Source organism: Microtus oregoni, unplaced genomic scaffold (genome assembly GCF_018167655.1).
Source record: "Microtus oregoni isolate MIOR12 unplaced genomic scaffold, Mior012 000029F_ref0000214, whole genome shotgun sequence".
NCBI lineage: Eukaryota > Metazoa > Chordata > Mammalia > Rodentia > Cricetidae > Microtus > Microtus oregoni.
Genome location: NW_024543088.1, coordinates 8,035,226 through 8,053,893, shown reverse-complemented (window position 1 = coordinate 8,053,893; position 18,668 = coordinate 8,035,226). Strand labels below are relative to the sequence as shown.

At 35.4% G+C, this 18,668-nt stretch overlaps 1 protein-coding gene across 1 annotated transcript in view; it reads right to left on the bottom strand.

The window, feature by feature from the left end:
• LOC121464659 (zinc finger protein 208-like) overlaps positions 1 to 18,668 on the bottom strand; it is a 241,534-nt gene that overhangs the window by 193,589 nt on the left and 29,277 nt on the right. The window contains 1 exon segment of the mRNA XM_041677684.1: positions 11,204 to 11,919. Coding sequence (XP_041533618.1) covers positions 11,204 to 11,919 — 716 coding nt within the window.

The window sequence follows — 18,668 nt, the reverse complement described above, 5'->3', positions numbered from 1 at the left end:
GGTTAATGTTTAAATTCATAATTGCACTAAATGCTGCATTTTAGGATCATACAAGAATGCAAATCAGAAATTATACCCAGTGCTTTGTCCCCATTTCCTATTTGGTGGGGCTCAGAATATGATACCTGAAAACATGGTGACTAGACAAGTGTTTTGAGCACAAGAATGGATGTGAGGATGGTCTCTGCTCTTCCCATGAAGCTGATTATACAGCCTAGCAAGGCCACAGTCAATAAGACAAAAAGTCAGCCTACTGAATGAGAAAAGATATTCGCCAACCCCACATCAGACAAAGGACTGATTTCCACAATATATAAAAAACTCAAGACATTAAACATCAAAATTCTAAATAATCCAATTAAAAATGGGATACAGAACTCAACAGAGAAATCTAAACAGAAGGATCTCAAATGGCTGAAAGACACTTAAAGAAATGTTCAGTATTTTTAATCTTTAGGAAAATGCCATCAAAACAACTCTCAGATCCCACCTTGCACCAGGCAGAATGGCGAAGATCATAAACAGCAATGACAGCTTATGCTGGAGAGGATGTGGAGTAAGGGGAACACTCCTCCATTGGTGGTGGGAATACAAACTTGTACAAATACTCTGGAAATCAGTATTGTTGTTTCTCAGAAATTTGAGAATCAACCTAACTCAGGACCCAGCAATACCACTCTTGGGCATATACCCAAAAGATGCCCAATCATACTACAAGGACATTTGTTCAACTATGCTTATAGCAGAATTATTTGTAATAGCCAGATCCTGGAAACAATCTAGATGCCCCTCAACTGAAAAATGGATTAAGAAAATCGGCACACTTACAGATTAGAGTACCACTCAGTGGTAAAAAACAATGGCATTTTGAAATTTGCATGCAAATGAATGAAAGCAACCCAGACCCAGGTAGAGGAGCATGATATGTAGTCACCCATAAGTGGATACTAGCTGTAAAGGAAAGGATATGGAGCCTATAGTCCATGATCTTAGAGAATCTAAGTATCAAGGTAAACCCTAAGAAATACATAGATCCACATGGAAAAGGGAAAAAGACAAGATTTCCTGTCAAAATTTGGAGCATGGTTGTGGGGGAGTAGGGAGGGCAGAAAAGGAAGAGGTAGAGAGGAATGGAGAAGGGGAGGGAGGAGGAGAACTTGAGGGAATGAGATAGTCAAGATGGAGGAAGAACAGAGATGAGAGCAAAGAAAAAGATATCTTTATTCAGAGAGCTGTTATACAGCTAGCAAGAAACCTGGCTCTAGAGAAATTCCCAGGCATCCACAAGGATGACCCCAGCTAAGACTTTAAACTATAGAGGGGATGGGGCCCAAACTAGTCTTGCCCTGTAGTCATATCAATGAATATCTTAAATATCACCATAGAACCTTCATCCAGCAACTGATGGATACAGAGACCCACTTTGGAGCACTGGACAGAGCTCCCAAAGTCCAGTTGAAGAGTGGGAGGAATGAGAATATGAGCAAAGAGGTCAAGACCATGATGGGGCATCCACTGAAACAGTTTACATGAGCTAATGGGAGCTGAACAACGCCAACAGAACAGGGAAGGAACCAGCATAGCTCCAAACTTGTCTCTGTGAATGTGTTTGACAATTGCATGGCTGGGGCAAACTGCAGGGCAACTGGCAGTGGAACCAGGATGTGTCCCTACTGCTTCTATTGTCTTTTTTAGAACCTTGTCTCTTTGGATTGATAGCTTGATCAGCCTAGATATAGTAGGGAGGGCCTTGGACCTTCCCCAAAGCTATGTGCCTTACCCTCTCTCTACGAGTAGTGGATGGGAGGTGTGCTGGGATGGGTAAGGTGGAGAGAATGGGAGGAGAGGTGGGAATAGGAACTGAAATTGGTATGTAAAATGAAAAATGATTGTTTTCTTTTAAAATAAATAAGAGAAAGGAAAAGAAAATATAATTTAAAAAAAAAAACGGCTTTCTGACAATTTCCTGAAGCAGGTCAGAAGCACCACATGTCCCTCCATGGAGGAAAGAGCACCTTCATATCTGAATAATGATGAAGGCACACACAGAGGAGACACGAACAAAAAGCCCTCTATATTTGTATTCCCCTGCTTGACTCTTATTGGTTTTATTTTGTCCACTCTATAACGTTCCACTTTCTCTCAACTCTGGTAGAAAATCTCAGATCTTAGCAGTATTGAAGATTTACCTTCCGCAGGAAGGCTCTGGAGTTGTGAAAGCTTGTGTTAGGTAAGTCTTCATACTTTTCTCTTTTAAGTTCTGTTATGTTGTGGATTCCCCAACAGGGACCTCAGATGGTTGAAAGGAGAAAGTAATTTTTCCTCTGCATTCACTGTATTTCTTCTAAACTTATTTGTCAGCCAAATGATCATGCTTTCTTGTAAGAAAAAGTGCTCTCCTCCTCAAAAACTTCTTCTATTAGAGACACCATAAAGCGGGTCATTCTCCCTTCTGAGGGTATCTTGGAGGTGTGTTAATTGGATGCAGTTGTCCCTATAAGCTTATATGGATCTTATATTATTAGGGGTGTGCCCTTGTTGGAGTAAGTGTGTCCTTGTTGGGAGATGTATATCATGGTGTGGGAGAACTTGGAGGTGTCGTATACTCAAGCCATGTCTAGTGTTTCAGAGCGCGATTTCTTCCCTGTGGGATCAAGATGTAGCTCCTTCTCCATCTGCAGATCCTTCTAAAGAACCATGTCTACCTGCATGCCTCCATGCTCTGCAATGATGATAATGGACTATAAACCTCTGAAACTGTAAGCCAAGCCCTATTAAAGATTTTCCTTCATTAGAGTTGCTGTGGATATGGTGTCTCTTCACAGCAATAAAATCCCTAGTACAGAAGGTATCCAAAATAATTACAGAGTCCACAGAAACAATGATGAATTCTTCTTAAAATTAAGTAACTAATATCAGGCCACCTGTTCTATAGAGTGAGTTCCAGGATAGGCTTCAAAGCTACACAAAGAAACTTGTCTCAAAAAACAAAAATAAAATTAAGTAACTGAGTCACATATTTCCCACGTTTCAGTCAGGTGCTAGGGTACTTCACAGTCAAATATTTATTCACTGAAAGAAAGAATATGAAATGCCACTTAAGATGACCTTTCCCTGAAGATGAGGAAAACATTTGTGGAATTGTGCAATAAGAATTACAGGATTTATGTAATTCTTCCTAAGAAAAGAAAAAGAAGAAAATTAAAAGCACAGGTGAATCAACTTAGCCAGGCCCATTATCTGGGTTTGCAGAAAAAATGCTTCTAGTCCAATGTCAAAATCTCAATTTCACTGACAATGACTTCCTCACTCTTTTAAAAGATAAAATTTTCCATCAGATTTTAATGCTATCGAGCTGTGACCTTTAACATAGACAATTTTACAATTCTGTGAGAATTTCATCCATGTGTACAGAGTACTTTGATCATATTTCCTTCCTTCCTCTTAAATTATTCCTGATCCACTCTCTTATTTCCAACATTCCTAACCCCAAGTCTTTAGTTTTGGTTTAAATAGCCTACCTAGGGCAACCCTGTATGACCATTAGATGGCACAACCTTGTTAGCCAATTATCTTTAGGAAATGGAGCCAAGGTAAGGTGTTGGTCTGGGACCAGAGGAAAAACGTGTGTAGTGCCCATTGCTCTCTCTTGTGCCATTCTGGCTGGACACTGCCATGGTTGGATTTCTCATTTCCTGTTTCGTGAGTTTCCCCCTTATAATAATTAAAAATAAAATTGTTGTATCCTTTAGTTAGCCTGATTATTTCAGTGTCCATATGCTCATGTGTAAGAGCCGTCACTAAGTTTGCTCAAACTACCTGGTATTCACACCCTAAATTAAACTGACCCTTTCTCCTCCAAAAGCCATCAACTGCCACCAGTTTCTCAGTAATGCGTGGGGGCCTGTGAGCGCCTTTCTCTTCCATGCTTGAGTGTTGACTGGCTTGACTTTGGAGTTCATGACTACAGTAGTCTTGTACTGTCTAGAGGGTACTGTTTCATTTCAGAGATAATCAAATTTGACATAAAATACAAATAAGTGTTAACAAGAAATCTGAAGAAACTGTGAATGTTTGTAATTTGACTGATTATATTCCTACATTCATGAGTTATAATTGAACTAATCAAGGCATTACTGTATCATGAATGTTGCTTTGTATACTTGAAAGGGTTTGAGATAATTTCTTATATCTACATAATTTCTAAAATGCAAAGCCCGAAGATGAATGTAACAAAAGTCCACTAGAAACTGAATGGGGCATACATTTGTACTCTTGATATTCCAGATAGCATGGTTGAATTCGGTGCTCGCAAGCTGGTCAGCCAGAAATCTGGGACACACACAATTTTGTGATGATCTGAGTTCCTCTATTACAGATTGTCAGAGAGATTTACATTAAATATGGTGATTATTCTTAATACTTGAACTGGCATTGTGTAGACCATTCATTTTGGATGGATACATTGCTCAGCTTACATATACGGAGGAGAACCTCGATCCTGCCTCAGACTGATGTGTCAGACTTTGTTGCCTTCACTTCAGAAGCCTTTTACTCTTAGAGCAGTGATTGGAGACTGGGGTAGAAGGAAGGAGGAGAGAGCAGGAAGAGGGGAGGGACTGCGATGTGGTATATGTGTGTGAAATGAGAAAAGATTGTTCTAAAAATAAATTTAATATAAAATAAAAAGAAAGTAGGTGATGAGCTAGTTGGAAGAAACAGATCTTGAGGGACATAGTGGAAAGTATATATATTGTCATTTACCACATCCTACCCATCCCTCCTCATGTGTGACCATGGATTATAACCTCTGAAATTGTTATAAAATAAATATTACCACCCTCTTAAAATATCATATACAGTGTGGGCTTGATTTCTCAAAGAAGGATCCCCATTGTACTATTTCTCTTATTCCCATGATGACATGTAATGACAATCATTCAAACATTAACAAACAGAGGCTTTCCTCACATATTGTCAGGGTTCCTCCTGTATTTAATTTTCCTTACTCTGACTTTTCTTGATTAATGTTCTGGAGTGAACCACCTCATCTGAACCTTTCAACTGCAGGTGCCTCTACATTTCATCTCATCAACTTACTGTATCTCCTCCTTCCTGATAGGATTATAAGCTAATAATTAATGGAGTGTCTTTGGGCTGATGAGTTCAGTGCTAGAAACCCCCTCTACGCAATGATATCCCCCAAACACAAGCAAGATCAGTTCAATACATTCTAGGAAAGTCTATAAGCTGGCATCAGATATTGGTAGGAACCACTATAAGTCTTAAATCCTTTGTTTCTTTCTTACTTTTCTCTAAAATATTTCCATAAAAGTTAAGGGTTGTGGATTTAGCTCAGTGGTAGAGTGCTTGTGTAGCAAGCCCAAGACCTTGGGTTTGGTCCTCAGTTCTGGAACAAAAATTGCCGACATTTTATTTTCAGACTATCTAGCATGTTACATATTTCTGGACCAGAATCGCTTGCTTCTACATTACAATAAGCTTTATCACCATGCTAGAATTCATTCCGTTTGTCAAACATTTCTGTTTTATCTGCTGTATCCAGGGTTCCTTGCTCCTTACTGGAGTTCTACACAAAACCTAGAGAATTTCTTTAGAGAGCTTTTGAGGCACCTAAAATGCCAGGGCTGCCTGAATGTCCAGTATTTCTTCCACCTAACCTCACATATCAGTCTTAATTAATAGTGAGACCACTGAGAAACCATTGGATTGGAACTAAATGTGAGGGCTATTTCCGGGATAAATGGCCCAGATTGAAGGAACTACAGATACTGGTAGAAAAATTCTGAGTTCTTTACCCATACCTAGTTCTCTGACCTATATGGGAAAAAGGAATCCATCCTTCCTCCAGGGGAAAAAATTAAATATAAAAACTGTATATACTCTATCTGTGTGTCTGTCCGTCCGTCTATCTATCTATCTATCTATCTATCTATCTATCTATCTATCTATCTACCTCCTAACTATCTTCATCTATCTATCTATCTATCTATCTATCTATCTATCTATCTATCTATCTATCGCCTAACTATCTTTATCTATCTATCTATCTATCTATCTATCTATCTATCTATCTATCTATCTATCTACTATCTCCATCCATCCATCCAACTATCTATCTATCTATCTATCTATCTATCTATCTATCTATCTATCTATCTATCTATCTATCTACTATCTCCATCCATCCATCCAACTATCCATCTATCTATCTATCTATCTATCTATCTATCTATCTATCTATCTATCCATCTATCTCCTAACTATCTTCATCCATCCATCCATCCATCCATCCATCCATCCATCCATCCATCCATCGATCTGTCTGTCCGTCCGTCTGTCCATCCATCCATCCATCCGTCCGTCTGGGTTTCATTCTCCATATTTTCCCACCCCAAATGTTGGTAAGCCATATCTTCTCCAATACTTGCTTAAATGTAACATTATTTAAATCTCTGACTCTGTGACACCAAAAAGCATTGTGGAAAGGGTCTTGGATAAAAAAAAATGTAAGTCATTCTTTAAAAAAAAAAGAGAAACATCTAACAACTTTACAAACACATTATCTTAGTCTGTTTCTTTATATGAAAAATGTAATAAAAATAATGAATTCAATGAATTGGTATATCAGTTTTTGTTGCTTCTATCTTTCCAAGTTCACAAAAACTTTTTCTCACTAAGTAAATTTTGTGAAGAGGTAAAATCTGTAGAGTTTTCTAAATGGAAATGGAAAGATGTGAACAAAGCCAGAAAACAGACTTATAAATCAGCAGGTTTATGGAAGATAAAGAATCAAGATCATATGTGAAACTGCAGAATCCATTAAAATTCTTAGGAGAAAATTCAGTACACTAGCATATAATGAGAATAAAATTCTCTGTTTGGAATAAAGGTGATAGAAGTTGACAGGTGCAACCTTTTATACAGAGAAAAGAAAAATCCATGCTAGCTCTTGCTTTTGAACCTTATAATGGCCTGCAAAGAGACTATCTTAGTTGGGAAGTATTCTGTCTCTCCACTGCTGAAGTACAAAAGACTTTCAAAAAAAATCAATGAAACATTCTGGTAAAACTTGACACATGAGCTTGGAGGCTATGTGAACAGATGGTATTAACCTGTTATGGAAGTGGGAATGAAGGTCACACACCTACTTAAACCTCATTTACAAAAAGGTACATAATCTAATGCAACATTCATGAATCATTTCTGATGGACTGGCTCAAAGGAAGCCCCGGAATGTTTGGCTATCTCATGCAGAGTTCTCACAAATATCATGGACTGGAAGCTGAGGAATGATAGGTTTTCCTGAAAAACTATGGATGAGAGAAGCAGTGTTTATGGCTGAGTCACTGAGCATGATGGAGCTGTGCTTACAGAGGAGGTGAACAATAAAGTGTGCTTCACCAGGGACTTCAGGACTGGTGTGAAGCTTTAGTGTCTTTGCAGAACTCCATGGTAGACGGTGATCTTGTGTTACTAACATTTTAAGGAAAGGATGAAGTATTGTGTAACAATTTTCCCTTTTTGACATAAACAGTTTCTGTTATTTTTGACATTATAATTGCATTTTCCTCTTCCCTTTCATCCTTGCAAACCCTCACAACACTCTCCCCTGCTCTGTTTCTTATTTATGACCTCTCTTTTCATTCATTGCGGTTACAAGCATATAAATATATACATGCAGCTGTACAGTCCTAAATGTAAACCAATCATTCTTTATAGCTATAATGGATGCTTTCCAGACTCACTGCTTGATATGGAATTTACAACAGATGTGTTCTTCCCTAAGTAGGAGTATTTCCTTAAGTCTCACAAAATTCTATGGAACGAGGAAGGACGTCCATAAGACTCAGCATATAAACTGGGAAGGCTGGAGCAGAAAGATTAATAAGGATCTTCTGCTATCAAACTTACATTTGTGGTAAGTAAGGAGAACTAAAGAAATGAGAACCTCTGTCTCAGTCAGTTGCAAACAAGTCATGCAGACATGTTCATGGTTCTAGTTTGGCTGAGTCTCCCATTCTGATGGGAGCCTTTGTGGTACTACAGCTTTGAGTTATTCATATTGCTGTAAGCAATTCTGTACCTATATTCCTGTATTAATCTCAATAAACTCATTAATTTGAAGGAATATGAATGACACAGTCTTCCCCGGGAGAAAGATAAAGAAAGGGGGGAAATGGGAGACTGATAAATAATACAATGGCCATCTTTGAGCTTTCTTTTATTTTCTGTACTGAGACAAAGGCTTAGGAGGCTTTTTCTTTCACCAGCAGGCTGTCTCCTCCAGCTGTCCAGTTGAAGACAGATACTCACAGTCAGTTCTGAACATGGTCACCTGAAGCTGCAGGTGATCACAATTCTTGTGAGTGAGCAGTGGTTAGGTCATGTTCAAAGACAGCATGTCACAGCAGTCCTCCTCACCCTCAGGCACGACATTCAGGACCCATTTCCATGACATCCCCTGTGTCTAGGGGGAATGGTTGGTCTACAGGTCCTGTTTAGGAATGAGCATTCAGGGGCATTCCAACATTTTGAAATTATGAGGCTGCGCATTTGCTGCTGTGCACTCCATAAAGAAGGACCTCTGACCAAGCCTGACAGCTGAAAACCTCTATCCATAGAAATGGAAATATTAACAAATCATTACTTTTGTCACACAAAGTAGCAATAGTAGCATCATCTTAAAGGAATATATGAATCATCCAGCCATGGTCTTTTGACTATGGACACAGGACCAGGTACTAATTCCTACCTAGAGTTCAGGCCTCACCAGATCAGCAGGAAGTGAAATACACAATAACTCTCACGTCACCGTTGCACCAGTGACTTTCTCATATTCTGTATGCCCCACGTAAATGATATTTTCTTATGTTGAAATAAAAAGTTTTAATTTCATAAGCTCCTATTTGTTGATTTTTGGTCTCATGTACTATTGGACAAGTGTCCTATTCAGAAACCCCTTACCTGCTTAAAAGTTGGAGGATTTTCTCTACTGTGTCCTTTGGAATTTGTAGTGTATCAGGTCTCATTTTGACATCCATGACAGTTTGTGTATGGTGGGTGATAAACAGCAGAGTTTTATTGACTGCACACTGAACAATTTTTCATGATCAGCATATATGAGAAAGTATCTCAAATGCCAACATACATATGAAATACAAATATGTGTGAAAAGTTACCCTACTTACTCACAAGTATATCTTGCTTACCAAGTGGACCATGTTGAGGTACCCAGGCATGGAGTAATACAAGGTCAAGCTCTGAACACTCAAGGTAAGTCATGGCAACCAATTGCATTACAATACATTTTCAACAGAATTTATAAGCTGGCTCAAGTACTGTAGATTTTGTGGTCATTTTCTTGTGTCCCAGACTCATTGCTTACAAAGTGAAATAATATTTGGTGTGTTCCATAATTCCAGCTTTGAGTGCCTTTTAGTGATTACATTTTTTTCCAACTCTAAATTTTTCTAAATGTGGCAAAGGAAGTGGGAAAACATACGCTATGGTCATTGTAAAGTAAGACATCCCAGGTACTGTAGATGCTATAATGATAGATATGACTGAAAAATTATCATAGACATACCAGCTGAATCACTCATAAATATGCATACTAGCTGAATCACTCATAAATATGCATACTTATCATAGTGAGTTCACTATGCTGAATCAGATATATGTGTGTATGAATTGTGTGTAATTGTTATCATTGCACTTCATTTAATAGATGATTCAGGGAATGAGCTTAGATAACCACCAATATATCTAAATGTATGAATAAAGAAAATATTATATGCATAAATAATTCAAGATAATCAATGATAAAATTGTAGAAAAAATTACATAAGTCTCAAGTAATTTGTTGCAACTATGTATCATTAAGTCAAAGAAATAGACAACTCTCCAAAATGCAAATAGCACATATCTTCTCTCATAAATGGAATCTAGAAAAAATATGAAAGGAGGATGAAAAAATTTATAGAACTGTGAGGGCAAATATTTTAGATGGAGGGAGCATAACAAAAGAAACAAGGGGGTGTATACAAACACATTACTTATTTTATATAATTAAAATGTACCAAATAATAAGATTAATTTTGTACTTATGATATCCTACCTCCACTCTACTATAAACTACAATCTCTGTTCTCTTTCAAGTTTATGTCCTTTATTCATGCACTGCTATTTTTATACATAAATTTGTATATAAATATGTTCCTAAATACAAGGAGACCAATCCATACGATGTTACAATTCTATATGGTTTCAGGCATGTCCATTGGTTCCTGGACAGTTTATGTGTTTCTCTCAAGAAAAGGTCACCCCTCCCACTCCCTGCTTTCCTAAATGACTAGAGTTCTTTGTTTGATGTATTTGCCTTGCAATTTTTCCTTGTCCAGTTTTGCATGCCCATTGATATCTTCCATCTACCTCACACTGATTTGAAGCACAATTATACAAAGTTTAAAGTAATCTATGTAGTGTGTCATTCTCTGTCCTACCAGCTCATCCATAGAAATGTTCACACTTAACATACTCTACTATAAGAGAATAGACTATCAGAAAAAAATGCAATAAAAATGGGACAAAATGTAACAGTTTTGTTGCAAAGTCAGAAATTAAAAGTCTTGAATTTTAAAACAAGCTAATATTTATTTAAGAATCACAAAAAATCACAGAAAAATAATGTTCATAAAGAGTATAATCTCATTACATAAGCAACCATATTCCAAGAAATTAAATGTGCATCAAAATCTGAACTAGTTTGAGATTGGCTGTTTTTGTCACACATTATCTTAACTTACAGTGAAGAAATGTTATTGCTCAATTTACTCCTACTAGAAATATTTACCTATTCATAGTAATTAATTCTTGAATAGCATGTTTACAATGATATATAAATTCCGTTTACAACAAATGTTTGATGACAATAAAGTTCAAATTTGGATACAATGTTTCTAAATTCCTAAGAATTGCTCGGCTGTCTAAGTATTGGCTAAGATTTGAAAATGAATTGAAGGATGTGAGTCTGTGAAATAAGCTGGCTAATGCATGAAGATCTGTACAATGAATTAATGTGAGGTTTACTAAGAAATTTCCTGAAATGTACCCATTAAATGCATTTTGTGATGCTTTCTAAGACTTGAATTCATGCGAAAGGACTTGTTACATTCTTTACATTTTAAGGCTTGTCACCAGTATGGAGTCTGTGATGAGTGTGAAGAGTTGCTCTTTGGGTAAAGGACTTTCCACATTCTTGACATCTGTAAGGTTTCTCACCAGTATGGAGTCTGTGATGAGTGTGAAGATTTGAGACCTGGGTAAAGGACTTGCCACATTCTTGACATCTGTAAGGTTTCTCACCAGTATGGATTCTGTGATGAATATGAAGATTTGAGAGCTGGGTAAAGGACTTGCCACAGTCTTGACATCTGTAAAGTTTCTCACCAGTATGGATTCTTTGATGAGATAGAAGAGTTGAAGCATGGGTAAAGGCCTTGCCACATTCTTGACATCTGTAAGGTTTCTCACCAGTATGGATTCTGTGATGAATATGAAGATTTGAGAGCTGGGTAAAGAACTTGCCACATTCTTGACATCTATAAGGTTTGTCACCATTATGGATTCTGTGATGTCTGTGAAGAGCTGAGGCCCAGGTAAAGGACTTGCCACATTCTTGACATCTGTAAGGTTTCTCACCAGTATGGATTCTGTGATGCATATTAAGATTTGAGAGCAGGGTAAAGGACTTGCCACATTCTTGACATCTATAAGGTTTCTCACCAGTATGGATTCTGTGATGTCTGTGAAGAGCTGAGGCCCAGGTAAAGGTCTTGCCACATTCTTGACATCTGTAAGGTTCTTCACTAATATGACTTCTCTGGTGAGATTGAAGTTTTGTGTGACGGATAAATGACTTGCCACAATCTTTACATTTGCCTGCCTTCTCGTTGGAATTAATTTTCTTATGTATAGTGGGGCATGCATATCTATTGAAGTAGTTTCCACATTCTATATAATTGTTTTGTCTCTCTTCATTATGATTGTTTATATAATGCCTCCCTTGTTTCTGGTCATGCTGAAACAAAAAGAATTTGTGTTACAATAAAAATCATCCTTACAATTATCATGTATGTATTGACTCTTAGAAAAAACAGACTTCCTCTAAGAACTTATATAATGAGAATAGACATACTGTGATTTGATTTTTGGGAATTTGTCCCTTTAAGAAGAGGATTCTGGAAACTATTCTTCTAAGAGTTCCTAGGAAAGGGTTAATAACATCATAGAATGTGAAACGTTCCTCATGACTAAAAATTCTATGATATATTTTCAGTCTCATTTGATTGAGAAAAACTTCTCACGTTTATCTCACAAATAGCTTGTAACAAAATGTAATTTTTGTTGAGAAAACTCTAAAGAATGTTTAATAGAATACATGCCATTCAGTTTTAAGGTTTTTAAATATTCTTTGTAGAAAAAAAATGCTTTAAAATTTATTTGTATTTTTTTACTGAGGAAACTGCTTCTGAAATTGTAAGCGATCTAATGTGAAATCTTTTCAAATAAGGTAGAAATTATTGACCTTGATTTCTAGTACAACCCAGGATGGCTGATGAATAGAGATTATTTCAATCATGACATAATCCATTCTCTTTTCTTTCTTCACCAAATATTGAAATCACTCCTAAATGAATGGTTTTAAAGTCACTACTTACAGCTATTCTTGATACCAACTTCTGGATACAATCTTGTCTATTCTCTTGTGAAAATAAGTCTTGTGTTTGATAAGAATATAAAACTGGAAGAAAGACAAATATATAATTATCTGAATTAGTATAGTTAGGTGAAACCTTTTCAGATATATAAGTGACACAATTTTATATATATGTAGACATATATGCTAGATGGCATATTATATAAAATAAACTTCAAATCATATATTCTAATGAAACAATCTTCTAAATGTAAATGGATAGAATATCTTTTATAACATATATTAAATACATTATAAAAATGAAAGGATTGAGTTTATGCTATCTTAGAGATTCCAATCACAATTTTAGAATAATAAATGAGATTATGGTGGTTTGAGTGAAATGATCCCATATAATCAGATATCTGAATACATAGTCTAATGTTGGTGGATATTTATGGGTAGGATAAAGAGGTATCAACTTACTGGATCACCTATGCCTTGAACACTGGTTTTAAGTTTTAAAGCCTTCTAATAACAACAGTGAGCTATCTACTTCCTGTTGTGATTCTAGATGGGACCTCTTACTGCTGCTCTACCCCCTGGCCAACTGCTACCTCTGATACATCATCATGGATTTTTCTTCTATATATTGCCTTTATCTTGGAATTTTATCACAGCAATAGATAATAAGTAACTAATACAAAGCCTATAACCCAAGTGCAAAAAATTACATACATAAAATTGCATTATCTTAATGGATTTAACACATCTGTACAATCCCTTGAATTGAAAAAAAATGAGTAATATTAAGAAATTAGACAGAATATTAATTAATAAGGAAAGAACAAACGATGAACTGTAAACAGTTACTACTTGCTGGTCTACAGAGAATCATGTATACCCCAAGGAAGAGATCTATAAAATTTCAGACATCGAGGAAATTCATTAAGACTGTTCCTTTTTATCTTAGATATATTTTCTCTTTTTTTTATACAAAAAATAGATGCTTTCATAACATATATTCTGACTATGGCTTTTCATCCCTCAAATGCCCTGAGTTCATCCCCATCTTTACTCATGTCTGAATTTACCCAATTTCAGTCACTTCTTAGAAAATAAATAGGCATCTAAAGAATAACAATAAAATAATATAATAAGAATCAAAGAAGTCAGACAGGATCAGAGAAGAATGGGTAATAAAGAAAAGCACAGTATTTATAGAGAGAAAGACACACAGTTCTACCCAGAACATTGCATAAAACAAAGCAAAAGAAAACTCTAGAATGTGTAATGTACATAAAGATTCTATATGGTCAAAAATAAAAATAAATAAATTCCCAAATTATACATTATGGGGGGAAAAGAATGTACAAAAATTCCATTGAGTTGTGTTGGTGATATACTTCAAGTGCTGGTTATAGGGAATTCCTGTAAGTGTTACTTTTATCCCCACTGAGAATCACTTGGAGAAAATTTATTTTTTCTTTGTGGACTCATGGTCTGTTGGAAACAGCTTAGGTAAGATTAGTATTAAATGCTCTTAATTTTCAAGTGCATTTTTCTAGATTCTTTTACAAAATGAATGTAATAGATGAGTGGACATTAGTTAGTATCTACAATTTTATTTTTTGATCAATATATCTGTTTTTACCATACCATTATTATACTAAACCTAATTATTATAAAAAATGTAGTATAATTTAAAACTCTGAATGGTATATTGTTTATAGTTTTATTTTTCATTGTTGTTTAAGCTATTTTGAGGTTTCTGTTTGTTTGTATATATATGAGGCTGAAAACTGTGTTTTTGGGATCTGAGAAGAGTTGTGTTAGAATTTTGATAGGGTTTTTCACTGAATCAGTATATTACTATATCTATTGACCAATCCTTGAACATGCATATGTATTTTTCTATCTTCCAATATCTTTTTCAATTCATATCTTCAACGTCTTAAAGTTTTTATAAAGGTCTTTAACTGTTTTAATTCAAATTACCCAAAACTATTTTTGAGGTTATTGTGAAAGGCCTCATTTCCCTGAATTCTATTTAAGTCTATTCTCATTTGTATATAGGAAGGCTACTGCTTTTTGTTATTCAATTTTGCATTCCTATCCTTGGTGAAAGTGTTTCTCAGTTGGACAAGTTTCTTTATAAAGTTCTTAGAGTCTTTTATACATAAAATCATAGCATCTTCATATAACATTCTTTTGATTTGTTCCTTTGCTATTAATCACTTCTAGATCTTCTTCATTTGTGTTCTTGTTCAAGCTAAGATTTCAAGTACTGTATTGAATACATATAGAGAGATTAAGTCCACTTACATTGTTCCATTTTTTAATGAAGAGGCTTTGAATTCTCTCCATTTAGTTTGATGTAAGCTATAAACTTTCTGCAATTTGCATCTTTTAAGTAGAGGTATATTTCTTTTACCCCTAATATCTCCAAGACTTCTATCAAGAAGGGCTGTTAATATTGTCAAAGGCTTTTCTGTATCTAATTAGATGAACTTCTGGAATTAGACTTTAAGTTTGTACAAGTGGTAGATTATGTTTATTGATTTTGAATTTTTCATTTATCCCTACATGTCTTGACATAAAGCCTATGGTAGATTATCTTTTTGATATGTGCTTGGATATAGGATGCAAATATTTTATTGAGGAGTTTTGTATATATGTTCATAATGAAATTGGCATATATTTAACTTACATTTTGGGTGTATACGTGGTTTAGGTATCAAGGTAACTGTCCTCATGAAAAGAATTTCACAGTGTTCTGCAGTTTTTATTTTGTAGAATAACTTGAGGAGTATTCATGTTAATTCAAGAAGCATTATTAAAAGATAGAAGGTACCACCTATTATCATCATTCTGCTTGGTATTAAAATTATTTTTAATGTCCTATTGATTTACCCACAGACTGTAGCATCTCTAAGCCTTCATTTCCAAATTTCTGGCAGAATTTTGCACCTAAAGGTGACTCACAGGTGGACATGGTCCAAACAACAAGAAAATATTTAATTTTAATGAGTATGTTCATAGCAAACTTACTCCATTGACTGTTGAGAGCTCATTCAGGATAGAGTGATAATACATAACAAGGTAGGAAGTCATGAATGACTATAAGAAAATAGTGCTTTCTCTACAGAACATGGCAGTTGCCCATATAAACTGAAGTAATTAGGATAGAATGCATCAGACCTGAGCAATCTCAAGCCAGATTAAAATCCTTGGGAGACAATAAGAAGGAGCCTGGAGATCCATGCCTTGCTGAGAAGCTACTATTATCTTAAAGATACTTAAAAAAGGGCATAATGTTGATTTTAAGAATGTGAAACTGGGGGCTGGAGAGATGGCTCAGAGGTTAAGAGCACTGACTGCTCTTCAGAGGTCCTGAGTTCAATTCCCAGCAAACACATGGTGGCTCACAGCCATCTTTAAAGATATTTGGCGCCCTCTTCTGGCCTTCAGGCAGACAGAATACTGAGAATACTGTATACATAATAAATAAATAAATAAATAAATAAATAAATAAATACATTTAAAAAAAAACAAACAAAGAATGTGAAACTCCTGATTGTTCAACCATATTGTAGGCCATGTAGGCTCAACACTCAGAATTTTATGAAAGTTTCTGATTGAACTCTGTGAATGAAAAAAAATAAGCAGAAAAAACCAACAATGTCTGGAGGAAGTAGAACATGGGAAGAGTGGAGAGTGGAATGTGGTCAAACGACACTGCAAGGTATTTTTAAATCACTAATAAAAGTATTAAAAGTAAAATATTGTGGATATATAAATTTGTTTCCCCAAACAAATTCCAATGCAGATATAAAACACAAAGGAAAACAAGTGCAAATGCAACATTTTTAGATATTAACATATAAATTTTGATAGTCAGAGGTTAGTAGGTGACATTATATTAGACCAATAATGTGTATGACCCTAAAAAGTCTTAATTTCTAAAGAATATTTTGCAGAAATAAAAAACGTACCTTTTAAGTTCTGCAATATCTGACATAAATAATGAACTCTACAAACTTCCAAAATGAATACAACTATAAGATTTATATTTCCTGATTTTATGTGAGACGATACAACAGTGAAAACCATGGAATTCTGTAATGATCACAGACAAACAGACATGAACACGTACAGAGCAATAGTCGTTCAAACATTGTAAAACATTTTAATGCTATTTTTCATTTCAATATTTCATTTCAAAGACTGGTAGAGTTCAAAGATATGGCAACATATCATTTTATTTCTACTTTATACCATAACTCAAGTTAATTATTAAAAGTGAATTTTTAGGTTATTATACTTATAAAGTACTTTGGAATAATCATTCAATGTGAATTTTTACATAATTTTAGGTAGAAATATTTGTGCATCTGTTATAGGGAGAGGGAGCCTTTTGTTCCATCTGCCTGGCTAGCTTACACCCGAAATAATCACACAGAAACTAAATTAATTAAAACACTGCTTGGCCATTAGCTCTAGCCTCCTATTGGCTAACTCTCACATTTTGATTTAACCCATTTTTATTAATCTGTGTGCACCACGAGGTTATGGTTTACCGGGAAAGATTTAGCATGTCTGACCTGGTGTCTCCATGGTGACTCTCTCACTCTGACTCTGCTTTTCTCCTCCAAGAATTCAGTTCTGTCTTTTCTGCCTATCTAAGTTCTGCTGTATAAGGCCAAGCAGTTTCTTTATTGATTATCCAATGAAAACAACACATAAACAAAAGGACTTCCTACACCATGCATCCCACTTCAGAGCAGAATTTCTCCATGCCCTAGGTTTCCCACTTGGGCCAATGCTTCATTCTGCCTTACCTTGTTCATTGCCTTCTGTCTCTCCAAAGTTCACATTCCAGGGCTCTTTGCTTTCTTCAAGAAAGCTGATCAGGTTTGGTTTTGACACTGAAAGACCTGCATATTGGAAGAGACCTATGACCATAACTTGGGATAACAAAAAACACATGGATTTCTCATAAACCACCATACTGATTATATAATATGGCCTATAATTTAAAATTCCAAATATGATTTTTTATTGCTATTTCCAAATATTTTAATACACTCAAAAGCATTTTTGTTAATATTGTATACCTTTAGTTTCCTTGTAAGTTACTACTGGATCAAATGCAAACACATTATGAATCATTAAGATGCAAATTAATATATAATCTATGATGTGTCTGAAAAGTAAAATGTATTATGAAAGTTTGAATGATGAATGTTATCTCCAGGAGTCAGGAATACATTGACAAGATAAAGTTACACAAAACATTGTGTCCTACATATTGAACTCCAAGATTTTTTATTAAATTGGCAAATGAATATGAGGCAGACAATTCAGACATAGATGTAAAACATACTTGTAGGAAACAATTATGATAAAGAAGGAATCATGAGAGAAAAAAGTCTCACCCACAGAGACCATGTTACTGTAGTTCTCCAACATGACTTCCCTGTACAAAGCCCTTTGTGCAAAGTCGAGGCTGTCCCACTCATCTGGAGAGAAATCAATTGCCACATCCTGGAATGTCAAGATTCCCTGTCATGAAAGGAAAGAGTTTATCAAGTGCCCATGTAAAAAATTTCTTTATTTAGACTAAGGATACAAGAGTTCATCACAAAACTTGATGTGTTCTTTCTTAGCATTATTCTAAAAGACATACTCCAAAATACTGTCTATACTAAAAATCTGTGTGCTGGAAATATTAAACAAAGTAGGACAATTTATGCTGCAGATTTACAAGCTAACTTGGGGTATGTGAATGGGAGGCATATTATCTTCATGTGAAGTTCCAGACTGTGCCCTTAATTATCTATCCTCATAGCAAATTTTTCTTTAGAAACTACATGTTGAAGAATCATGAGCTGTAGAGTTGCAACCATGTGGGCATACACTGCTGTCAAATAAAAATATGTCAAAC